Source organism: Aythya ferina (assembly GCF_964211825.1).
Source record: "Aythya ferina genome assembly, chromosome: 28".
NCBI lineage: Eukaryota > Metazoa > Chordata > Aves > Anseriformes > Anatidae > Aythya > Aythya ferina.
This window is the reverse complement of record NC_140325.1, coordinates 2,741,735-2,767,602: the sequence shown is the minus strand read 5'-3', so window position 1 is coordinate 2,767,602 and position 25,868 is coordinate 2,741,735. Positions and strand designations below refer to the sequence as shown.

The window sequence follows — 25,868 nt, the reverse complement described above, 5'->3', positions numbered from 1 at the left end:
TGCCAATTTTAAGTTACAAATCCTAGGGCAATATCTGACACAGAGGCTAAGTAGAGGACACTACAGTGAGCAAAGATCTTAAACAGTCTCAAATTTGGGCTGAACAGCATGCTGTGGACCTTCAAGAAAACTGACTGTACCTTGGCATTTAATAAAAGGAAGAGCGGGTGGTCAGGAGTTGCTTGAGCTCTCCACTGTAATACCTCTGTCAGGAACTGGTGCTGAAACAAAGAGGTGGTAATTAAACACTAGTGCTTCAATTTCACAGGCAATACTTAAGTCTGCTTCACATTGCTGCTCTGCAGTCAGCTTTAGGGCAAACTCTTTTACCATCCTTTAGTTGCAACAAATACCGATTTACCTTTTTAACTAAATCGTTGTCTTCTAATTGACCAAGATCTCTCCCAGAGGCTTGAGCAATACGCTTCCCAGCGACCAGGTTCCCCACCATCACAGAGGCAGGGCCAACACCTGTTGATAAAGAACAGCCACGGAAGAATCAGAAAACAGGAACACACCCACATGCTATCAATGGTGCCTTTCCAAATTATCTGCAGCAGGGTAATGTTTAAAACAAGCAAAAGCTGACAGGATGGGAGGCCTCACAGTGACTCATGTATGACCAAAAGGTAAGTCACTCTGTTACGAGGCAGACTGAGTTTCTTCTACCCCAAAAAAGGAATTAACACAAAGGAAAAAGTGCTGCTTTGTAGAGGAGGCTCTAGGTCTGGGATGCACTGCCAGAATCAGGACTTCTAATGCAAATGATAAGGAGCTGGCCTAGAACTGCGAACAGTTGAAGAGCAAAAGGTGCAAAGATTCTCTGTAGAATCTTTGGTGTTCAAAGATTCTCACTGCTCCTTGGCACAGATGAGAAGAGAGGTAATGAAATCTCACTTATGCAGTTCAGAAGGCATTGCTATTCTCCTCCTCATCAGCAGAGACAACCCCAATGTTCCCAGAGGCAGGAATCAAAATTCCTGATCGACACTAAGAGAAGCATCAAGCCTGCCCTAGCCACAGGTCATAACACAAAAAAACAGCTTCCTAGGTCTGAGGTGGTAAACTTCACTTTACTAATGTTAAACAAAACGTTACCTGGTTGTTTCTGCCTGGGTTTTGGCAAATTCGTCACACACGTGTGCGGGCACATGAGGATGTTGCACGGATGCAGAGAGCCCTCCAGAAAGTGCTGTTTAGTTTGTGAGATATGGATCCCTCCCAGTGGAGTTTTTGGCAATGTATTAGCTGGCACAAGAGCAAGGCAATATACACCCACTTGGTGAATGCTGTCAATTGCCTAGAGAAAGGAAAGATGGTCGTCGCTTGAATTGTTGGTATTACTGGAAACGGTCTAGTGTTACTGGCTTCGCTGACATACCACAAGAAAAATCCCTACATTGTACAGTACTAAATGGAGTGAGACAGTCACTGTCATTCCATCTGCCCTGTGTAACATTAGCAAGCCCTATGGTAAGAGTTAAGTGCTTGTTAGCATCTCTTCCTTTATAATCCATTCCGTATACATGAAATCCATTTTTAAATCTTTCATGACTAAACTCTCAAAATATACACAGTTGCTTGATGAATCATATGATTTTCATCTTAGGATTTCATCCATCTGTCTCCTCTGTGCCATCACTGTTCCTTTTTGTCCGCCTCGCCTCAGCATTCAGGCAACTAATACATTATTCACATCACCAGGTACTTCCCTGACTTCTCTCCCCAGTTTGCATACTTCACAGCATGCGTGCATGCAGCTCTCAAATTAAGCATTTGCAACTCATTCTACTTTCTTAGGACTATGCTTGTTCAGCTGTTTTAACCATTCTCTGTTCACTGTCTCCCTGCTGAAAACACATCTCAAAGAAAAGGGCAACTTTAAAGCCTAACTTTGAACACCAGCACAATGTAATCCTAAAAGCAGAATTGCTACGTTTGAGCACTGGATCTCATTTGCAGCGTCGAGAGGCAATTGTGTTTCTCTACACAGTCACCTTGCTAGCATAATGCCAATCACTTTGTCAGAGCTTACGCTATTCTGTGTTGCAGACGCTTTCCCAGGACCTTCAGGACATAACAGAACAGCTTGTACACAGCAGATGTACCCAGCTTGCAACCTTGTAAAAATACCTTGTGCCAAGAGGGATCATGAGCCTATGCTCTTTCCATCTGTAGCACGCTGGTGGCCTCTGATCTGCCCACACGCTGCACAAACTCACCTCATCCACCTGTATAACTGGGCTTACCTGCAGCACTCGACTCATCCACTGAAAACTGTCCTCTTCAGATGCATCTGGCCTCTGCTCTGCAACCACCACAATCCTCTCATCATAGAAGACGGATACTGAGAATACAGCAATCCTAGGGACAATGGGAGAGAAGTATTGGCAGGAATGTCAAATTTGCTCCTTGGTGTAGGCAACCAGAGAAACAGATTAAAGACAAAGCTCGTAAAAAACAAATGACCAACAACAAAACAACACCACAACCATGGGGCAAATACACAGAAAAAACATTAGACAGTTAAACTGAGTCATAAAGGAAATACTTTGTGGAATAAAGGATTAATTCCACTTTCTGATTAAATTCCTACATAGCAAAGGCCCCTGAACTCTCATCCTGCTCTCACAGTCCTGTTCCAACCCTGTGGTAAATCACCAATGCAAAAAAAACTTTAACATTTTCTATGTGATAGAGGCTTAAAACCTTCTGTCAAGTCTTAGAGATATGAGCTCTAAATCTTCTCGATGATCTAGAAAGTTATATCCACAACTGGTAAATAAAATTAAGGACCTTTGAAAATTAATGACACTCATCCTTGCTGCAGAGCATCAGCCAGTAGCCAGCTACTACAGAGACTTAAAACTAAATTCTACAGAGACTGAGAAATAAACTTTGCAGTGTCTCTGTGGCTGACTTATTTTGTTACTCAATTCCTTCCCCTAAATTACACAGGCTTGAAGAAAAGCCAGACAGAATAATTGACCTGTGTTAGGCAGGATCAGGCCAACTTTTGTCTAAACCAAAAACATATGAATTCAACTGACTTAACCAAACAAACCAGTTACTGAAGAGAAACTGGAGATCACAGTAAAAATCACATTTCATTATATTACATGCATAAGTTTATGGGAAGAGGCAAGGTTTATTTTGCTAACCTTCCTCTGTAAACTGTTTTTATCGACTCTACAGCCAATCCAGTTGCGACGATGTCATCAGCGTTGTGTCTGCGCCCGCTGACTGTCAGCAATCCATCCATTTTTCCAACCACAAACACCAAGCTGCCCTGCAAGATAAAAGGGTATCAGTCAGTAACGTATATAAAGCAGGTATTCAAATGTCTTTGATAATTTGCATATTTTATAACTACTACTTGGATCTAGCTATTGAAATTATAGGCAACAGAATTTATATAAAATATTTTCTCTTTCAATTATACCACTTATAGCTAAACCAGGAGAAGCATCCAAGCAACTCACTGAGACAAGACACTCCAGCACGTGAAGCAGAGCCACCATACAAAAGATCCTTACATTTGGTTTTAAAAGAAAAGAACTAGTGACCTAAAAACGTAAGAAGCAATACAATAAGGCACTGTAATGACAACGTGCCAAGAAAGGAAGGGTTCTTACTGGCTCAAACACATTCTCTCTCAACTGCCTTGTCATCCACAGCTAGCAATTATGTACACATACTTCTGTACCCAAATTATTTTCTTTTAACAGTTCTAGACTATTAGCACAAATAAAACACAGCAGGGCAAGCTCAAAAGCTGTGTTACGTACAGGTCCAACAAAGCCCAGCAAGCCGGAACGGACAAATGGCACATCACCCACTGGAGAGCCAGCTGAGTTCACAGGGATAACCTGCAACAGAAGAGAGGACATTGGAGGCAAAGTGGATTTGCCTGAGGGTAGAAAGACATTCCCCTCAACAATTCTGCACTGAAAACATCTAACTGTTACAGGGTTTTCAGGGTCTCTCTTTAAAAAACAACATTAACGGTTCAGTTACAAAAACAAGAGATCATACAAGACTCAGTTCTACACAGAAAAACAGGAAAGAAACACGCATTTGACTATACATACCTCAAATGTATTCTTTGTCAGCCCTGCCAGCCCATAATACATCATTCCTCCTGCTCTGGAGCTAACACAGATTTCACCAATCTCATCTGTTTTACACAGCTGAGGGGGTCCATCAGGTTTCACTATACACATCATTCCTAGGATAAATTATAAATTGTTTAGAAAAAAAGGCCCCAAGGTTTTATGGCTTATGTAGGAATTAACATATTTAACCACAACAAACACAACATGTTTTGGGGACTCCTGCAGCACTGAGGCTGAATATGGGAGAGAATACCAACTGCATCTTTTTCTAAAATCTTCCAGTGCTCTAGAGCATTAGCAAAAAGATCTTACAGGGGACTTCTGCATATTCTTACCTCCTGGCATCACGTGGCCAACATCCTGAACAGTGAGAGCAGAGTTTTTATCTTCAGTGTTGACACGAATCACACCAAAGCTCAGCCCATTCATGGACAGTATGGCTCTTCCAGGCAAAGGTGCTCCAGGGACCCCAGGCCTTTGAAGGACACGCAAATCAAAATGCCAAATCAGACATACAAGCTATTATCAGACTCTGATGAAGATATCCAAGTACAGAAGAATGCCTACGTCAGTGTCTCTTCTCTACGTCACAGATTTAAAACTGTAAGATGGCAGCAGAGATTTCCCCCAGAAGAGCCACAACAATAAGAAATCTTACTCTTGTGCATGTGAATCACAACTCTGGTTAAGCTAAAGCCAGATCTTTAGCTTAACCAGCGTTAAACACCAGCTCCCAGGCCAGATGATTTTAGTGCTATATATTTACAGGAGGCAGCAACAGACAGAAAAACTGTGAAAAATACTGTCTGAAGTGACATTAAATTCAATCTCTGATTCAAAAATACTACACTGGCTGTGTAAACCAAGAGCAGAAAAAAGCAATGCGCACTTCTTAAAAGCGCTGTTGAGCTATCGTCCATCTTAGAGGGAAAAAAGCACTTACATGCTAGGAGAAATGTTTAACGACTTAGCTACTTGAACACCCCGAGCGCACACAGTAAATGTCAGTGGAGCTTATTACATGCTGAAGTCAACTACGACCAACAGATGTGTGCACAAACCTTAGCCAGGATCACTTAATCTAACAAACAGACTGCAATGCTCTATGCCCATTACCTCCGTATTGCAATAGTCATCGCTTCTGGAGATGTGGCACATGGACAAATTGCCTCTGGTTTAAGCCCATGGCTCTGAAACAAGCTCAGGAAGGCATCACATGAAGAAACAGACCCTGGAAAGAAAGAAAATATGCAACTATGACTTTACATAGTTACATTTTAAAAACTGTCTCTAAAATAACCTAAAATAAGTCCAGTATATTTGCAGAGTATATATATACACCGTATCCCTTCTAAAAACTCCACGTAGCATCTCCCAAAATATCAGCCACAAAGGAGTGCCTACTGAACGCGACTTGGGAAAAGGCATGCTCTCCTTGAACAAGTCTGCTTTCCTCCCCCAGCTTGCTCTGGAGTTGGTAGAGTTGTTAGACACTCATAGTACAACAAAATTAAAATATTTTCCAAACCTGCAATGATTAGCAGACATGTAGGGTCTGTTTCTACGCAGTGGGCATAATCAAAACAGGTCTAACGGTATTCCAAGCATCCCTTCCACTTGGTACCTCTAGATGAACATTTTTTTAGCCACTTCGCTAGCAGCATTCCTTACAGATCTTTCAGGGTATTTTTTCCCCTTCAATTTTCTTCTCAAAAGCCTTTACCTTATCCCCAGTGAGCAATTTAAAACCAATCTCACTGTGCCTAGCAGAATTCTGTTTTACGCATAAGAGCTCTTCCCATTCAACTCTCCTGCTTCTGCCTTTGCAGTACCTTTCACAACTCGTACTCAGAGGATGAAAGCACAGAAAACCCATTGCCCTGGCATTCAAGTACCACAATCCACAGTTCTGTGTTACTAGGCAGCTGCCCTAACTTTGATCTTCTTGGAATTAACTACAAGAAGAGTTCAATTTGAGCATATGGTAACAACTCTCTGAGAAACCTCTCTTGTGGTAACAGTAGAATGTGCATACTCACAGGGATTTGCACCATCGGTTACAATCAGCATCCGTAGAGAACTCAAACTGACATCTCTTTGGTCTCGATGGGCCATCATGGCCCAGTGCAAGTCTCGACACTTGACTAAAGCAACTTTTGCTGCAATCCGACACAAAAATAGATATCAGAACAAATAAAAGCTTTCCATGAGTCGTTTTTACATGAATATACACTCAAACACTCTATAAGAATACTCTAAAGCAAGCAAGCTGTATTTGAGCCTGCAGTAACAGCAAACCCAACTAGACAACAGCATTGTATGCAGGACATTTCCCCCACCAACTCAGCCAGGATCTACAACTATTGTAGCCTCTCCTCCAAGACACATGAATCGTTACCATCATTTGAATGTCCTTGCTAAGGACTTGGGATCTTTCTGTGCTCAGCTATTTTTTTTGATCTCATGAGACTTCATGAACACAGGCTGTGAGGTCTCCAAGTTCTCTGCAGTTTGCTGACGTCCATGTTGCACTAGGACTTTGTGCATATTTAGAAATAAAATAGTGTTTTGGCCCATTTGCCCATGAAGAGCATGAAGTTAGGCTCTAAAGCATTCTAGATTTTAATGCCCTTCGCTTGTTTATTCTGAAATCTTCAAGCTGAAGTTGTGGAACGTGCACAGTTACCTTTGTGGGTATGAACCCTCTGCACCCATGACAGTGGACAGGTTTTCATCACAGAATAGGGCACACTGATAGTATGCAATTTGTTCATTACATTCTGAAAAACAGGAAAAGGATTTTTAGCAAAGGGCTAATAAAACATATTAAGAAGCAGAAGCAGGAGTCACCCTCGACCCCCATAAAGCCCTCCCCCCCACCTTAAATCCATATACATTTACTGATGATGCTTCTACGCTTCCCACCAGATCTACAGTTCTCTGGTATGGCTGACTTAGTAAGGTAATGGTCCTTAAACCATCTCCTCACATGCTGCAATTACGAAGAGTTATGAAATGCTTCAGAAAGCCTTCACAGGCTCAACTCACCGTTAGAATGCCATGCCACAACCCTGCATCCTTCTTAAAATCCAAAACATTCACTATTGTTTCACCTGGAAAAATAAAATTGCAGTTTTGAAGCAAAATGTCCTTGGACAATTGAGACCATTATTTATGGTCAAATCTGTATACATTTGTATCTGTCATTTTATTGTCAGATCTGCTCCAAGAGGTACACAAGTAGCAAGCAAGTACAGAGCCTTGTTTGTCTGATTATACATTTTACTAGTCAGAGTTCCTTGTTATGCAAAATAAGGCAACCAAACAGCAGTTGAAGAGAAGGAACACATCCCAGGAAGTTGCAGGAAATTTACATTCCAGCGTGTAATGTACATCAGTAGAATAGAAAGGGTCTTAACCTCATTATGCACGAGCAGTAGCAAGGGAAGAGAGTAGAGAACATCACTGAAGCACTGACTCCCAGAAGCAGGGGAAATCAAAGTGATGGCTTTCAAAAGACATACTCTGCATTTTAAAGTACTATGACATACAGCTCTAAAAATAAAGTTGAACTCAATAGATATACAGATTAGTTTTGGTTTTTTTCTTCATTCCTTTGTTGCTTGTGACATCACCTACCTTCAGAATAGTTGCAAGCCTGAGACAAAGCTTGACAGTGAGATAGCATTGCGATCCGAGACACTGTAACACCCATAACACTGCCTTCTTTGCTAGTCTTGTACTGCAGAAGAAAAAAGGTCATGGTGTGAATCTGGATCCCAAATATGAAGAAAATTAAAACACAGAGTCCATCTTAAATAAAATTTTGTTCCTCTAAAGCTCTGAGAGAGACTCAAAAAAGTCCTTGCTTGTAGAAAAGTATCAGCAAGGTTCACTATGGAAAAGATAGTCGTTCAGGTATCAAATGTGTTCAGAGTAATCCCAGAGATGAAGAGAGTAATTTAATGTATTTGTGCTTATTTCGTTATTACTACTTCTCAGAACATCTCCTTCTCTTCCTGTAAGTAAATTGGAAAGCCAATTGGTAATTTTAGAATAGCCTAATTACTGTTACTACTTAAACCACTGCAATTCCTAGAAGCTGCCTTATTGGGATGTACAAATGAAAATAAGCTCTGCTACGAAGGACAGAAAATTCCAAGTGCTGTTGATTTAAGTATGTACAGAAATCTGTGTAATCAAGTACACCATCTCAGCTAGTCCAGTGGTCTCCACTACTAGCTCTCTGGAACAAGAGCAGGGTTCTCCCATTCTTTTTAAGCAGTGCTCAAAGGCCACAAAAATACTAACAACTAAAATAAGCTTCACAGCAGGCTGTACACAGTGAAGGGCTTGCTTCAGTGGCTAAAAACTGAGAAGTTTAAGGTACTGAGGTGATGGTATTCGCTCTCTGATGATTAGAACATTACATTCAGCTCACAGGAACTACTTCCTATTCCCCATACACTACTTACCTCAATATATGCTGGCTCAGTTCCTGCAGCTGAGATGTTGGGCTGCCAGTCCTTAGGAGATTTGGAGAGGTATTTTGAATCTGTCACAACCCATTTGAGTCTAGGCCAACCTAGAGCCAAAATTAAAGTGGAACATTAATACCAGTTTATTTAGTGACGGATTTATATTCTGCAAGAATACTCAAAAGCCCCCCATCGTTTATCCAACTTCAGTTATGCAAGCACAATAGCAATCCAACCCAAGCTGCTAGCCAGAAGGCATTTCTCATCAGGGAGTTCAGTGGGCAACAAGGCACTTCCTCTACTCAGGAAAGATCCCTGCAGTATTTCTAAATATAGCTTGCTGTAGCATTAATAAAACTGCTTCTGAACCTGCCAAATGCCACTGAAGGGATCTGAGGACAACCCTGGCTGCTGAGGTGGATTCATCACGAATTCCAGAACAACAGGGTAGCTCTGCCAGATACATGAATCAATCTATACCATATGCATAAAGCCCACAACAGTAAGCGATGCTGTTGGAACAGTTGTTCACTTTGCCTCTCCAAAATGCATTCAGGCTTTTGACAACTACTTTCAGACAGTTCAGTTAGTACAATCAAAAGCGAGCCTATAAGCAAACTAACCTTTAAACTGCACAATTTCTCCATTTTGGGTTTTTGGAAGCCCTTTCAGACAAACTTCGGTGGTGAGGGCCAAAGCGATCCCACAGCTTCCCAGTAGAAAACCAATCTGCTGACCACCAGCATCCTGAGGAAAGAGGCGTGGAGAAGAGGGGGAAGAGTCATTCCTGTTTAAGGATGCAATAAGTCAACTTTCCCCTTACCAAACTCCAAGGCTTGGTAATGCTCTGGTAACTGGATGGTAACATTATGGATCACACTGAGAGGAGACGGAAACAACCCATGCTTGCAAGCACTCTTTCTTTTGGTTTGTCTTTTTCCTCCCACATCCAATGTCTGGCAATGGTTTGAAGCTCTGAAAACCACTGTCTGGCAGGGAGGAATGCAACCACTTCCACGTTTATGTAATAGCACATTTTGGAAGATGATATATCCAGCACGAAGTCATGCTGGGTGAAAACAGAGACATACCTATAAGCCAGAAAAAGTCCACAGGAAAACAGTAAGTCATTGCAGAAATGCAGAAGGGCTACTTAATCTTCTGCTTACCCAGTCTGCTCTTTTCAATTTGTTTTGAAGTTCAGAAACAAAAAGATTACGTAACTGGGGATAGTTTGCACAAAAGATACCCAAAGCAAATATTGCATTGGCAAAACGAAGATGCATTGCATAGGAAATCCACAGAAAAGGAGTGCTCATGCCCAGTGTATAGGCACTGAGTGTGCACCATTTATTTTCATTAATGGAAGTCCAGATGCTTCAAAGAAGAATCATGAGGCCAAAAAAAAAAATCAAAATGTGTAATTACACTGAAATAACAAGGCTTCTGTTTCCCCAGTAACTAATTTCTATTGCACAATGATAAAAACACTGAAATGAAGTAGCTCACTAAGAAACCTGATTGGACAAATGCTAAGTAAAGCTTTAATTTTATATTTGGTTGCTATAGCAATTGTCATGTTGAAGACAAATGAAAGCAAAGCTCTGTGATTCCCATAGTATTACCAAACTAGCTTACCATTTCATTACCACCTTTCTTGCCATATGCTTGCCATTATCCTATTGCTTTTGTTAACTCTTATGAAACTGTCTAGTTTAGAAAAACTTTAGACTTTAAAAAAAAACTTTAGACAGTTTTTGACGTAGCAATAATATGGCAGTATTGCAAAAATTCTGGTAAGGGTAAAGAAAATGCTTCGTTGAGAATTTACAAAAGGTGCCAGGAAGTCTTCGGAAATATTTAATACCTCCAGCTTCCAGCAAAATCAGACACTAAGCATGGTTGGAAATGAGCCCCCTTCAAATGAATCAGTAGGCAGATTTACAGCATTATCTGTACCATGAAAATTATTTGCAATAATAATCGTCAATACTACTGTAGTCAGAACTACAGCATTTAGGCAAATGGACCATTTGCAGCTGCTCAGCACAGCTCTCTAGTCAATACGTTTTTCCATTTTTAAACTCCTATTCCAGGTTCACAAAGGTCTCGCACGTTGCGTTGATACAGAACTGCTCAGGCAGCAGCTGGATGCTGTGAAACGCTTTCAGAGGTTGATGGTCTGACTTGGGTTTCATCCCACATCAGCCTACCACTCCTCTAAGTTCCATCAACGTTACCTTTCTGGTAAGAGGTACCTCTATAGGCACTGGTATGACTTCTGCTAGGAGACAGCCGTAAAATGCCACCATAAACATGACTGGGTCATTGTTGGGATAAACAAGGGCTACCTACAATTCACAAAAATGTTTTTGTTAGTTGAAATACACGGAAAAATTGAAAAAGTTCAAAACAATAGTGACTTGAAGTCAGAAAACTGTTATTTCACATTCTAACAGAGCATTTTTCACAGGGCTGCTTCAAGCAGTCTTCCACAGAATGCGTTATGTGCACTCATTCCTCATGCAGTAACAGCAGCATTCCCTGCGCACACATACACATAGATTTGCACATACAGCCAAAACAGATCTAAAATTCTGTATTTCTCTCAGGTGCAATGTTCTTCCTTAAGACGTGCTTCAAGGTCCAGAGCCAAGAAGTTGCTTAGAGAGGAGCCAGGAGGACTGAAAAGTCACAAAAGTATCATTCCCAAATAGCCTGTTCCTGGGATAAAAGCCTTGTTATTAGAAGAACAAGGTTTTAGTGTCTGTGGTAAATTACAGCCCCCCCCCCCCCAAAACCCTCTTTGTTTCAGAGGGAGAACCAGACAGTCCCAAACTCATTACCCTATCTCCAGGTTTTAACACGGGTTCATTTTTGGTCCCCAGTTTATTAAGCAGTGTGTAGGCCAGCTTGAGACTTCTGCTCCACAATTTGCCTAGAACACAAAGAAGAGAGACTTGCACAACTCTAAATCAACCCAGCAGACGAGAGAATATTTCAATTCCTGACTGCTTTAACCGTCTACAGTCACCTCTGTTTCAGTTATGCTTTGTCTACAAAGCTCTCACAAGCCAGGAAGGTGTTTGCAACCCCACCAAGACCAACAATCCCATGTCCTATCCACTACTGCTCTTCCAGAAGAGTTTAGCAGAGGAAGCCAGGGCCCAACTCACCGTATGTGAGGGTATAAACTGGTTTTCCTGTAACATCCAGTGCTGTCAGACAGGGGCACTTAGCCTGTGTGGTTCCCCAGCGCTGCAGGGCTGCTTCCAAGGCAGGAGGCCAGTTACAAACAACTCCCAGTGGTTCTCCCTTCACAGGTGTCATCTGGCGTCCCTCCGGCTTGGGCTGATTCGGGTCAGGCTGTGGAACTGAAGAAAATTCAACAATGTTCCCAGCTCATCTTGGACTGTGTGTTCCCAGGCAGTTAAGCTGCCAAGGCACACTGAAAACAAACACTTTTCCTTATAGCCTTTAGGTTTAACAACTTCTATGACATTTCAGTTTCTAGGAAGCTCTGCACAAAACACCTTTACGAGCATCATCCTAGCTTTTTCCTAAGGTGCTATGAAAAGGTATTCAAATGCAATAGCGAGGAACTGGATAAAAGAAAAACAATCTTACAAAATAAGGCTGTAATAAAATTATCAGTAAAGACTTTCATTTTGGAAATCTAATTAAAGAAACCTAAGCAAATGAAGGGTTTTTAAAAACGTGTTTAAATACTTCTGTTAATAAACTTTAGTAATTTTAAGAAGTTAACGTTGAGGATGCCACACAAAGCTTGGCAGTACAGTATTCAAACACTGTTTCTTTTTAATCAGACTATTAATGAATGCTACTGATAGCAGCAAACAGCAAACCAAACTGAGTCAATTTCAGAAACAACGGCATAAATAAACACAGAACTATGCGCATCAATTTTCTTATGACAAATGACTAAGAAAAACATGATTTGGTGCTATTACCTTCCACAATTTCTTCAAAATCATCCACAAAAAATTCTTTCAGAGGTGGCCTTTTAGGTCTTTTCAAGGTGTTAAGCAACTGCTGAATTTTCGTGGATACTCTACTACTCACAGGAACACCTGGAGGGAAAGATTTTGTCTAATAAAAGCATTCATCATCTCTATTAACATTTATGACTTACCTCCTTCTACTGGAGGATACTTCTCTTGGCGTGCTTCCTTTATTAAAGGTTGTGCCAAGCAGGATGACATTAGTATTATATCAGTTCTTTATTAACTTAATGGTCAGAAAATGCTAGTAATAGAAATCATTTTTAAGACATTCACTCCATTCTATGGGCTGAATTCCTTCTGTCTCTGACACACTGCGCTTGCTGTAAAAAACAACCTAGACATCTGCACCTGCCTGCAGGATCGATCAATTGTAGTGGAAGAACTGCCAGCAGAGGGAGGACACAACAAGACCAGAAGCATTAATGCTGCCCCTCTGCACAAAGGTTTATGGCAACCAGCTTGCAGTGAATATTATCAGCTTCATGGGATCTTAATTACAGATAAAAGTTACAAGATTTCAGTCATCTTACCTTTCCTTTTGAGGATTACAGGACAAAAGCTTTTAAAAACAATTAGCCTAACTATGCCTTTGTATTTTTCTTTGCTTTAAAAAAAAAAAAAAAAAGGCAGGAAGGAGAGGAGAAAGCCAATCACTGCCATGATTATCTCCTGTTCAGTACAAAGTAGGTGATTGCTGTAGCATGGGAGTGTGCTAATGCAAGTGACAAAACTATCTCAAACTTATGAAGTGCTTAACTAGGATAAATTTAAGTCACAGGATTTGTTCTCCCAAATCAAGCCCTTCCTTAACACGGTTCTAATTTCTGTGTACTCTGAAAGGTTCCATACCATCAGCAGTATCCATGAGACTAGACCGATTAGATCCCTTGTGCATGCCTTTCACGATCCCTGAAGGAGGAAGGTCAATTGCTGCCGGGCGTGCTGAGGAAGAGGAGGTAGTTGCTGTGACATCTGGGGGAACTGAGAAATTTTCTAAAAGAAGGGAGACAATTGAGATGACAATTAACATATACCTTCCATTATCAGGTGGAACAAGCAAAGCGTTAGTTACCTGTTAATAACGAACTCAAGAAGAATTTAAGGTGTGAAATTTATGGGGGCCCTTACTAATGCTGAACACACTGCTTAAGTAGCTCTGGGAAGCCTATATTATCTATTCTAGAAAACCGTAAACAAAGGCACAAGATGAGTGGCTTTATCCATGCCAGGAAAGCAGTTTGGTAAAACACTCAAGAAGTTCCAATTTTTGGTCTCTAGCCTTTAAAAGTAAGTTAAATCTCTTGGCATTCAATACCGTTTAAAAAGTTTGTGATCCAAATGAGCTCTGAAATACTCAAAACCCCCCAAAAAAACCTCCCTCACCTATTCGGTAATCTCTGTTGCTAGAATTATACTATTTAACTTTTTTTTTTTTTTTTTTTTTTTTTTTTACAGTAAAGCCTTCTAAAACAAAACAAGCAGGAGACTATTGACTAAAGCACATCAGCAAAAAAAAATACAACACATTGAGTTTAAATTTTTTCCAGCTCGGTGGCTAAACAGCATGAGCCTGTCCAGCAGTCAAACAACAAATTTAAAATCTAACTAAGAGAGTGAGCTGGGTCTGCCTCTTGCTTTAAGTTGCAAGAGGCTGATCAGCTTTTCAGATGAGTTTGTAAGCTTCAAAACTGCAAGGAACTGCATACTTCTGCAGCTCTCATTAACTTCCTCTTCAGTATGTATTTTTTGTTTATTTGGGATTTCTTTATACAACACGGTAGGTTTGATCATCTGAAGGTTTTGCACAACCTTTTAGCTATATCAGATAGCAGTTATTCTGTAGGTAAAAACCTAGATTACCTTAATTCATTAGAAAAGGTAATGTGGCTTTCTGTATAGTCCAACTAAGAAGAGCCTCCGTGCTTCACAGAGGCATTAATTACACTGACTACATTTTATGGGCAATTGCCCCAGTTTTCCATTTCAGAAAACAGCTTGCGTGGCAGCAAAGAAAGAAACAAAAATAACAGAGGGGAAAAAAAAGAAGTGAAACAATTAAAAATACCAGCACTTCTTTGCACTGCTTGCCCCAAACCAGTTAAGCAAAAGCACAGAGCACACAAAATACAGACATCTCCAAGATGCAGTAATATCCTTAACAGCAGATAAAAAAGACAAACATACACAGAGCAAAAACAAACTTTGCCATTTCATACAGAAGCATCAGCAGCAAGGAGCACCTCAGAGCCTCAAAAAACTGAGCCTGGGGTATCCAGATCTGTAGGTTTTTGCTCCGCCTTCTCAGTACCTGGATGCTCTGGTTATTTCTCAGACTACTCACAAAAGACCTGTGCTATATCTTTATTTCGCTGTGGCCATTTTTTGGAATGACCTGCTCAGCTGTTCTCATATTTTGGTTGGTTTGGTTTGATTTGTTTTGTTTTTCTTTTGGTGTAACACAAACAATAAACCATTAGGGCTTACAGCAGAAAGTGAACGTTCAAACACAACATTTCCCCACTCGATAGGCAAAAACACCCCGATGGTCTTCATCAGGGCACAGATGTCAAATCTGACTTGCGTATGGTAGCTTTGTGCACAGAGTAGCTTCAGCTAGCTGTGACAGAAGCAATGCAGTATGCAGAAAGAAAGCTGTGCCCACTGGACCTGTCAATGCTCCCATCACACCACAGAATCTTTTCTACTCCAGTAAGCTCCGGCTCACCACCTCCCCTTCTTTCAACCAACCCAATGTTCTGAAACTCTTATAGGGGGAAAAACAAATCGTGATGGTACAACTCTAACCGACCCTACCAAGTTCCACCCAAACTAACTAAACTCTTGTTCCAAATTTCCCTTGCGAAGTGGACAACTCCAGCTTTATTAATGCAATCTGAACTTGAAGCGATTTTTCTGTTCATACCCATCTCCTACCTATTCGAGTATTGGCAAATACATCAGCTAGTGACCCACTGGTCCCTTTGCCTTCTCCATGGGAAAGTGTAGAAGATGCTGATGAAGATGTGGATGACCCCTGAATAGATCGGTTGATCCAAGACTCAGCATTCTGTAAGCTCTGATGCAATGCAGCAGAAAGAGCAGCTTGACGCCTTAGCGACCCCTCATCCTCGGATGCGGAAGACGTGTCTGTGTGGAAGCAGAAAAGAAAATCTAGCTGCTTAGGGAAAAGCACATTGCACTGAACATGCTCTCCTTGCAATTCACATATCAACGGCACAGGCTTGTAATATGAAGATCTTTTTTTCCCAGGCTGAGTCAAACAAGGTTATGTAGGCCAAAACAGAAGTTAAAGCAGCAGACATATCCAATCCGACCATGTGTACTCCTGGTGTTTTGCCCTTGTTTAAAGCACACAAAAGATACAACGCATCAGACAAGTATCCTTCTCCTGGGTTCTCCACGTTTATTCTCTCTCATTACTTTTCCATTCGTATTCTGCTATCAGATGCTGTTTTGCCTAACTTTGGTAAGTCTGAAATGGAAAGTGAGGAGTCAGTTTCATTCCCCAAAGTGAAAATTCACAGCAACAAAAGCAGAATGCAGGCACTGGGAAACAAATGTGCCAAGGCCACATGCAGAAAATGCTTTTGTCTGGTATTCTAAATGGTTCCCTTTCAATGGCAGAAAACAAAAAGGGATGGGGGGGGGGATGGAACGGATGCACACAACCACAAAAAAGGAACAACATCCTGCATTTCCACGAGAAATGATAACCAGAAAGCTGTGAAATACTTATCATGAAGAAAGCACCCATCGCTTAATACCTTAAGCTGTTCGGTGCTACATATAAACATTCAGTTAGGCTTTCATCTAACACTTACCTGTTCTTCAGTGATCACCTGCCGGAGGAAAAGACTGATTCCAGATGATCATGAGTGAATGCTAACCTTTATCTGTGTAGTGCCCACAGCTCAGAATGTGCTGTAGCCCTGGACAAGTTAGTACAAAGCTGAGACCTGAACAGACACCATAAACAGGCACTAGCACCCAGCAGAAAGGGAAAGATAAAAGGAAGTATGAAGAAAAAAGGAGGTGAAAGAATAGTTATAAGTGGCCTAGCAACGTAGTTTAATAGAGATGTGAATTTCTAATTAGGAGGGTTTTTCTCTCTTTCTTCATCTCTCATCCTCAATCCAAATGACCTTGGTGCTTCTGCACAGTAAGAACCAACATAAAAGACACTGCTAAAAATTACAAATATCCCTTTTTAAGCCTGGGTACATAGCTACTTGAAAATGGAGATGTTTATTAATATCTGCTGCACAAGCATCATAACAGACACCTCATTATCCGAGGTGTTTTGCTGCTGAGGCAAAATGGCCATTGCATGGGAGGGATAAGGAAAGAAAAGTCCTACATGTCATGGAATCCCACAGGATGCCCTCCTAAGTCCTTGCCCAGAAACACACCTCGATGCATCCTCCTGTATGTTGAGTAGTGTAACCTTACCAAAACATGAATTCTGTAACTGAAATACGTGTGAAGGAAGCAAAAGAAGCAGCATCAGTCCAGAAAGCCCGCTCAGTTCTTCCCAATTGATTCTTTAAAAGCTCCCAAAAGAGGACTCGTTTTCACAGCCGTTAACAGCAGCTCCACGAAAACAAGCAGCTGCTCAAATGTAGCAAGAGAGCTACAGGAGTAACACGCTACCTACAAATGTGCAGAAGATCTTGAATATTTTGACAACTGCAGCCTCTTAATTTGGAAACTGTTACTAATGCATACCTTAACATCCACCCAGACAAGCACACTGTAAGAACCTAACCTGGGGGAGTGCAGGCATCAGCTGGAGACTGAACAAAGGTAGATCGTCTTTTTGTTGGCATAGGCAGGGCCATCTTCTGTTCTTTGTGTTTTGCCAGTGCTGCCTGAACTGCTTCTGTGTGGATATCTGCAAAATGGAAGTTAATGTACTCAGTTTTGCAACAGTAGAGGAGAAAAAAAACACACAAGGCTTACAAGTGCAACTGCTGCTAGCCTTCTGCATTTATGCAACGCTCCCATGTTACTCTACCTTCCCAAACAACAACATTTTGCAATCCTGTACGTAACCTTTCCTTTTTAAAAAACAAAAAAGCAAGCAAAACAAAACAACAAAAAGAAACACAAAAACCAAGCAAAACAAAAAAAGGAAACTGATGCTTCTAAAGTTAGCAAGCTCATAGCAAGGCCAGGATTTTAGGTTGGAATCTTCTGGCTTAGTCATCATATTCTTGTGTCTATGGCAAATTTTATAGAAAGTCCCAGCCCCACCAGACTGTTCCTCTTGCCCAAAGATTATCCTAAAATATGCTTGTGCATAACAAGATATGCACACATGCTACCAGTGTATACAGCCCCAGGTGCAACTCTGGTCTATAAACTTAAAAATTCTGAGCCAGTTGTCTAATTTAGGAAAAGCCTTATGTTCTGAAAAAATATAATAGATACAGATTTCATGTAAATCTTGGAAGTTATTAACTGCAGCTGTAAATCCATGTTGATCATTAACTGAAACAGGCTAGGACAGGAGGCTACCATCCTCCTGCAAACATGCAGAACTCTTTAGAAGAAGACACATCACTGATGATGAGAAGACAACATATTAAACTACTACAACAAGTAAAAGAGTTCATCTACATCAATTTCACAAATTAAGGTATTTTAATGATGCTCTTCCAAAAAAGAGAGAGAACTAGGCTCTTCTAATGCTTCTTTAAATGGTGATATGATAGCAGTGTTACTGCAAAAGGTATATTTAATGTAATTCGTTTGCCCCTGTTGTGAGGAAAACTTGAATCCCATTGATGTGAAGTGAAAAACTAAGCCAGGTTGAGACAAAAAGTAGGTGCCAGCTTCCATTCCTTTCCTTTTGTGGAGAAGGAAATCAGCAGGGCATTAGTCAGCCAATGCTGCTGCTCTTTGGAAGTGCTTTAAGCATTGATAGAGAAAGACAGCTCTCACTTTCCAGTATCCTAGAGCAGATCTGCACAGCAGTCATCAATTCCACGAGCAAATTATTACCTGACATCTCACTGAATCTGGTTACTTACAGACCCGGTTAAAATAGGCTTTCCGTTCTGTGAACAACTGGCATTGAAGAGCTGCATTCAGGCCAGAAAATCAAGAAGGCAAAGAGTTACTTGGGATTTTTTTCTGCTTAGCACTCTTTCTGCTTCAGCAGCTACAGCCCAACAAGTCTGATGTTTCCTCATACAGAACCAAGGTGGGACTTTTGATCAGTGGACAAACAGTGAGCTTGACTCCTTGAAAAGACATGGTAAATTCCTCCTCACTGACAAAAATCCCAGGTGAATTCTTGCCCTGCCCTTACCAGATCGATAGCGTTCATCTCGGGCTCCCCCTGAGCGGGCTCGGTGAAATTTGGATGAGGATGATGACGATGCTGAGGCTGGAGCTGCAGCTGGAGCGGGTGTCTGAGTTCTGGATTCCTTCTGTAAAGCTGGATCAACCCCTGGAAAACAGCCCACAGTTTTCTGAGTGCAGAAAAGAAATGCAGCCTTTTTTGAGTATCCTTTTCTGTTTTAACATACAATTATAGGATTTTCCTTTTATTTCCTGTAGCAAAGAAGACCTAATTAGTATGTTAATACATCTGTTCAATTACAACCTTATCAGTTAAAACATACCTGTTCCTTCTTTGACCTTATTCTTAAGAGTTTTTTGCTACTTTTTTTAAAGGGTTGTTAGGCACATGAAGTAAAAGACAGCTTACAGAAAGTCTGGAGCAGGTGACATAAGACACAGTTTCACATAATTTAAGTAATCTACTAGTGACAATGGGAGCTGAAGCCACCTTTCAAGAATTCATTACAAAATACAAAAGAAAAGGTGGTGAGATTCAGATAAATCTGGATGGGTGAAGTCAGTAGATCAGTCAGGCAAGTCCTGCGCTTCCAAGCACTTCACAGAGATATGTGCAATGAAAAGCATGCTTTGTGATTTCGTACCCGTGTGATTTTCCCCCTTCTTTGCCACGTTTCCAATGGCAAACTCTCATTATTTCATTAAGATGAATTAGCAGGTTAACTTGTGCTGAAGTATCACACATAAGTTGCTTTTAGAGATTGCATTCATTTACACCAGATTCCTCTTAGACACCACTGTTACGGGCACAGGGAGTAAATGCCTTTGGCTGATGCAACAATTTATAGTCTCAAGCCTGAGCTGTGAAAAAGATCAAACCTGTAGAAAACATGTTCAGAAGCTGGGTTCAGTACTCGTCATCCCACTGACCAGCGTGCCTTGTTGACAGGAAAACCAATAATATCCCAGCGGCAAGAGCCTTTGCTGTTCGTGTTAATTACAAAGCCGAGCAGACCTCTCTCTGGCTCTCCACGTTCTGTCTGCTTCCAGCATGTCAAGAAGTGAGTGGCTTTATCATCCTGGAAATGTCTGTTTTTTCCCCATGGATACAGGGAGCTAAATAGAGAACCTAAGACCTGATGGTTTTGTGTAGTTCACCAGGGCATGCTAGAAATGGCTGCTACTGGAATTTCGCTTTTAAAATGAATCCTGCTTCAGTGGGAACTCTTAAAAACCAGAGGTCACGCAGCTGCAATTAGCCTGAGGTTGTCACCTGAAGTCATGCAGAAAAAAAGAGCAATTGTGTCATCTAAATATGCTCCGCTGATGAATTCTCACAAACTCCCAAAGGATTAGAGAAACGAAGAGGAAACCACAAGTCCCGGGTTCCAGTTCCACCGCTTGCTCGGTGTGGTTCTGGGTAAACAACTGAAGGCAAGAACCTTGAGTTAAGAGAACTTCTAATAAGAGCCCATCACAACAAACCTGTTGCAGGCATCTTTGGCCATCCTACTCCTTCCAGCACCCTAACGAGCAGAATATTACTTGAATTTTTACAAGCTAAATGGATAGTTAGTTCATTCGCTAACATTTTGTTACCAGTATTATGCAATTCAGAGAAAATTCAGTAACATGGGGACAATGCGCTCCTGGAAGTTCTCTCCTAACCCCTAACGCTATCATTTGGCCTGGGAATCGTTTCAAAACTTCCCACCTCTTGCTCAGCTTTGGAGGAGTCCTGTTTGTGATCTCAGCATTCAGCAGAGGCAAGCTACTGAGCTTCTTATTAACCCTTCCTCAAACAGCCATGCCAAAGAATCAAAACCTTCATTTCCAGTTAAAATAACAGATCCAGCTAGCCAGAAACCCTCAAGCCAAAAGAAAGGATCAAACAATTACTCTCAATTTTCCTTTTTTTTTTTTTTCTTTTTAATATCGTAACACACAGCACAGCTTTGCATTTGCATATCAAAACCTAACCATTGCCTGCAACAAGATGCCAGCAGCACGAGAAGTAGGGTGGGGTAAAGGAAGAGCTGCTGTGGTTTAGGTGCAGGACGTGGCAATCAGAAGACCTGCACTTCACAGCAAGACTCACTACTCCACAGCTCAGCTTAAGCACATCCAAAGGAACCAGTATTTGTGCCCCCTTGCTGTGATTCTGCAGCAGACCTGATATTTATAAGCACTGGAATTTAATGTCTTTGTCATTCATCCAAACTTTGAAACAAGATAATTAAACAGGAGCTTAAAACTTGACAACTCTAACTCTGGTGTTTAACACAGTCTGATCCTACCTCATAATTCCTTAGACTCAGCCTCTTTATGCTCGCATGCACAGCGCCGAACACACCAAATTTACATAAGCACAGGCTGTACGTGATCCAAATGAAGTCAAGTGTCTTCCCTGAATAGCAAAGTGAGCCTCCCTAGGAGCCAAGCAGCAGAGCAGAGAGCTGCTGTATGCCCCCAGACAGGGCCATGTTTGGATTCATCATAAATGAGTTTTATTTCGATCCAGAGGAAAGACAACTTCACAGACTCAGAAGAAAAGCCTAAATCTTTCTGATCATTTGAGCATCTACAGAGTCAAGTACCCACTAGATGTCAGCAGCAGATTTAACACTACTTTAAATAATTTATTTAATTCATATTCAGTTACTTCTTATAACTCTTGCAGGAGCATCTCCTCTGCTCTACAAGGCATCACAAGGCAAATATGACATTCCATTTGCAAAGGGATCCGATATGTCTGTAAGCGACATGACACACCAAGAGCAAGCCCTTTGATTAAATATTTTGCTATGACATAATAACATGTTACAGTAGCCTAACAAAGCATCCAGGCGCAGATCAAGAAAATTGTGTGTAGCTACAGTAAATCACAAGTGGTTAAACAACAAAGCAACGTAAGTGAGCTAAGCCTGGCAGGTGATAGGTGACTTTATTTAGCATTCCCTTTCGCATAATCCTGCTACAGCTGCAGTTTCCACTGGCAGGATTGGAATCTAAAGAGGCATGAAAAAGAAAAAAAAAAAAGATGCAGATTTGCTTTTGAATGATGCTACGGATTTTTTAATTAACAATATCTTTTTCCAAGGGAATTGACTGGTTTGTGGTCTCTGCAGTTTACTGAAGGCAGAGAGGCTCAATGATTTGGAGATTCACAGATTTATTTTTTTTTAATTAGAACATTTTTAGACTAAAGGAATCAATAAAAACATCACGTATGATCAGCAAGGATAAATGTTTACGTTAATAACAAGGACAGTCAGTGCTAGATTCATCTGACAGAAGAATAACAGGTTTGCCTGCTGCTTTTCTGCTGTTTTGCATACAGCATTGCACAGAAGCGCTAGGATTGGGCTAATCCTTCAAACAACATGGTCTTCAGAATAAAAACTGTGTAAATAATAAACTCAAATACCTAGGGTTTGCAAACCAGCCTGAACAGCACTCCCAGAAGGATTACTGCTCTCTTCCAGTGCAGAGAACCCATCAGACTTACAAGGTTTCAGGCTTTTGCAGGAGTAATTAGCCAGATGGATCTTAATTCTGCCCTGAACGAGATGTGATGGGAGAATTCAGGTGCTCCACTTAGTCCTGGAACTGATTTCAAAGATGGAGAAATTGCTTTCCTAAAGTCAAGCGATAAGCTTCATTTGCAATGGTGATACCCCTCAGACTTCACAAAGAAAGAAAATAATTCCCCATTTGTGGTAGCTGCAAGTCGGATCTTGTAAACGGGTGAAACTCTCTAAACAACGCTAAGCTGGAGCGCGTGTGCGTGATTTACAGGTTTAGACAAAGCTGGTTTATCGCCGGCTACCATTTCACATTAGCTCCCGTTTGAAATAACACAATGCCAAAAGACAGAAAAAAGAAACTAGAGAAACTTTGGAGTAGAGCTCTGCCGGTTTATCAGCCTCCGCAGCACGCAGGACGGCAGGAAGGACTCTGCCGAGACAGGAAACGCAGAGACAGCCCGCTCGGGAAGTGGAGAACTGCTTCGTTTCCAAAGTGCCATGATTTGAAAAGAAATTTAGCACTAAAACGACAAAATCTGTTACGCTCCTACCTCAAGCTACCCAGTAAGGGCACGAAGCAGATAAAACCAAAGCACGCATTGCCAACAACAATTTACGGATCAATTAAATTAGTTGCAAACGTTGTCAGTTCCCACAGGTTTACAAGCCCATCACTCACACCTTCCAACACCTTTCCCTGGTGCACTGAAACACAAAATACACCGGGTCACGTTCACCTTCCCTTTTCAGAAAGAAGTGCTCCTATGTTCTCTTCACAAATGCAGTTAAAATAGATAAAATATATTTATTTATTTAAGAGAGCCCTGGGAATAGAGAACAGGAGCAAGAGCACGGAACTCCAGCAGCTACATGGGAAGGTCTGACAGTGAACCAGGGCGTAATGAATATCATTTCCTTTACACATTAGCAGAGGAACAGAATGCATTATCTTAAATAGCAAGCAAACATACCCTGCCAAAAGCCTGTGTGCAAGGGCTGCTAATTTTGGCACAAGGTATTCCTGCAGCGGCATTGTTTAAGCTGAAATGCTGTGAACGCTTTTCCAGATTTGCAGCAACCGATGTGGAGAAGTTTTCCTCAAGGCAGGAGTTTGCCTGGTGCCTGCAGCAGACCAGTTTCAAGAGGCGGTGGGTTTCTGCACCACCTGCTAGTGCCACGACAGTTCGTCTGCCTGTCCAAAAAGCACTTTGCAAAATAGTGAAATTGTATTAATTCTTTTAAAACGGGCCTAGAAATATTTGGCCCTAACTAAGGACTCTGAGGATGATTCCCAAACAGCTTTACTCCAACAAAACATCAACTCACAGCAGCAAGACCCCCTCTGACTGTGCCAAAAGGACGCCTGCGGTTTAAGCTCGTTAGCGTAAAGCGAAACTAGCATCCGTCCTCCCTGCTTCGGTCCAAGGCAAGAGTGAAACCTGCAGCATTACTTACTGTGTGGAACCTGGGGAGCTGCCCAAAACGCTTTCTTCAAAGCCTTTTTGTGCCGCAGCCAGCGCAGAGCGGAGGAGCAGCAAGCCTGGCACGGCGGCTGCAGCACCTCAGCGCAGTCCATTTACAAAAATGGATGTTGCACCGGGAAAACATGTATCTTTAGGTAATTAACATTGTTGCCTTAACTCAAAAATAATGAGGCAAGCTCCCAGAGGCAATGTGAATGGAGCCCAGCTTAAGCAATAAGAATCTCCCGAATTACAATGCCGACGTGCCCTGACCTGTCATCATGCCTTCGTTTGTCTCGTTTCACATCTGTGAAATGGAGACAATGCATTAGCTAACATCAGGCTGGGGCCTTGAGAAACCTAGGGCACTAAATGACAGGAGTAAACATTTTCTTGTTGTGAGCTAAATCAGGTTTCTGCTCGTTAAAAAGGTGACCTGATTCTGCACCCCTCACGCGTGGCTTCAATGGGATTTTTACAGCTGGATATGGGGGCAGCTGGATATAGGATATATAAAAAAAAACAAACTAGAGGGCTGAGCCAGAAGAGCAGTCAAAATACTATCTTAATTGGTGACCTCCTATCAACCTGTGTCTCTTCCTGAACTTCGGTTCATTCTGCAGTCTTGAAAAGCAGGACAATTAGGATAGCAGGGCCACAGACAGTCTTGCCATCTTCTTCCCTGCTTAATTAAACAACATTTGCTGAAACAAACCAAGCAGGCGTGCAAAGTGACAGGCGTGAGGGGCGCATCACGCTGGCAGATGAAAAGCAACTTGGAGAGCTTCAGCCTCCACGATGAAAGCAAACGTGCCAAGAAGGCACCCGAACATACGGGACGAGCCCACGCTTCCTCCTAAGGCTCAAGATCTCCCCTGGTGTACACGTCGGACTCAAAGACCTGCTGAGCAAATACCGACTTCCAAAGCCTGTAAAGAGGGATTACTCATGTGTATTAGTTTGGGGTTTCTGTAAATAACAAGCAGATTTGATACAAGGGCAACAACCGGGCCTCCAGAGCTTCCCATCCCATCTGTGGCTCAGGGAGGAACTCGTCAGTACGCGGAGTGCTGCTTGTAACAAAACCTTGTTGAAGGCCGAGAAACAATTTTTGCTACCTTCAGGATGTTTCCTCCGGCAGAATGCCCCGTTCTTTTGTATACAAAGCACCCGCTATGGCACGAGTCTCACGCAAGAGAGCAGGCATCAGCTTTTGTGGAATACACGAAGAGAGAGTGGATAAAAAGCTGGGCTGGAGGAGACCGGGAACGCAAACATCGATGTTTTGGAGTGGCACAATCTAGATGCTACCGCGTGACAGCAGCAGAACTGTTTTGTGTTGCTCAAACCTTGCCTGAACCACTGCAATTTCAGCAGAAAACCCGCACAAGCTTCCCCCAGTGGAAGCAGTGCTAACGGTCAATAAATGCACTTTTAGCCTTCCTTTTTTTGTTTTGTTTTTTGGCAGTAGTTCAGTCTCCGTGAATTACAGTAAGTCCAGTCACTGCTGCCTATCAGACCCATTCACTCCCCGAACTGCTAAGAGCCAGACACATTAGTTTTGAATGGTTAAGCATCTCAGCATATCAGCCGTGCAATTATTTTGGGCAAGCATCCCCATAATTATTGGACATTCAGCCTTGTCCTTCAGTTTAGAACTATATATAATTATCCTGTGGCCACTCAGCTCTACAGCCAGGGATCTCTGAACCAAAAGAAATAGATGTAAACAAAGTACGTGAATTCAGCTCTCTAGTAAAAAAAAAAAAAAAAAGAAAAATAAAGAATATTCTCTAATCAATATAGAAATTCTCTAATATAGAATTAAGATGGCTGAAAGCAGGGCTATGTAAAGCCAGTTTTAAGATTTCAGGAGCCATTCTTGAGGACCTCACACTTCATGACCAATTCAAAGGCCTGGACTTCGCAGCTG

General features: G+C 41.7%; 1 protein-coding gene across 3 annotated transcripts in view; it reads right to left on the bottom strand.

Moving 5' to 3' along the window:
* DIP2B (disco interacting protein 2 homolog B) overlaps nt 1-25,868 on the bottom strand; it is a 68,195-nt gene that overhangs the window by 12,881 nt on the left and 29,446 nt on the right. The window contains exons 3-25 of one of the 3 annotated variants that reach the window (XM_084500057.1): nt 18,953-19,093; nt 17,405-17,530; nt 15,553-15,765; nt 13,468-13,611; nt 12,565-12,684; nt 11,770-11,967; nt 11,440-11,531; nt 10,834-10,944; nt 9,217-9,340; nt 8,591-8,700; nt 7,755-7,857; nt 7,164-7,228; nt 6,802-6,895; nt 6,155-6,274; nt 5,232-5,346; nt 4,451-4,590; nt 4,092-4,228; nt 3,789-3,869; nt 3,162-3,289; nt 2,250-2,364; nt 1,099-1,300; nt 362-471; nt 141-221 (exon numbers count right to left, since the gene is read on the bottom strand). In XM_084500057.1, coding sequence (XP_084356183.1) covers nt 141-221; nt 362-471; nt 1,099-1,300; nt 2,250-2,364; nt 3,162-3,289; nt 3,789-3,869; nt 4,092-4,228; nt 4,451-4,590; nt 5,232-5,346; nt 6,155-6,274; nt 6,802-6,895; nt 7,164-7,228; nt 7,755-7,857; nt 8,591-8,700; nt 9,217-9,340; nt 10,834-10,944; nt 11,440-11,531; nt 11,770-11,967; nt 12,565-12,684; nt 13,468-13,611; nt 15,553-15,765; nt 17,405-17,530; nt 18,953-19,093 — 2,870 coding nt within the window. The remainder of the gene's footprint in view (nt 1-140; nt 222-361; nt 472-1,098; nt 1,301-2,249; nt 2,365-3,161; nt 3,290-3,788; nt 3,870-4,091; nt 4,229-4,450; nt 4,591-5,231; nt 5,347-6,154; nt 6,275-6,801; nt 6,896-7,163; nt 7,229-7,754; nt 7,858-8,590; nt 8,701-9,216; nt 9,341-10,833; nt 10,945-11,439; nt 11,532-11,769; nt 11,968-12,564; nt 12,685-13,467; nt 13,612-15,552; nt 15,766-17,404; nt 17,531-18,952; nt 19,094-25,868) is intronic. The other 2 variants (XM_084500058.1, XM_084500059.1) reach the window with 2 other exon arrangements.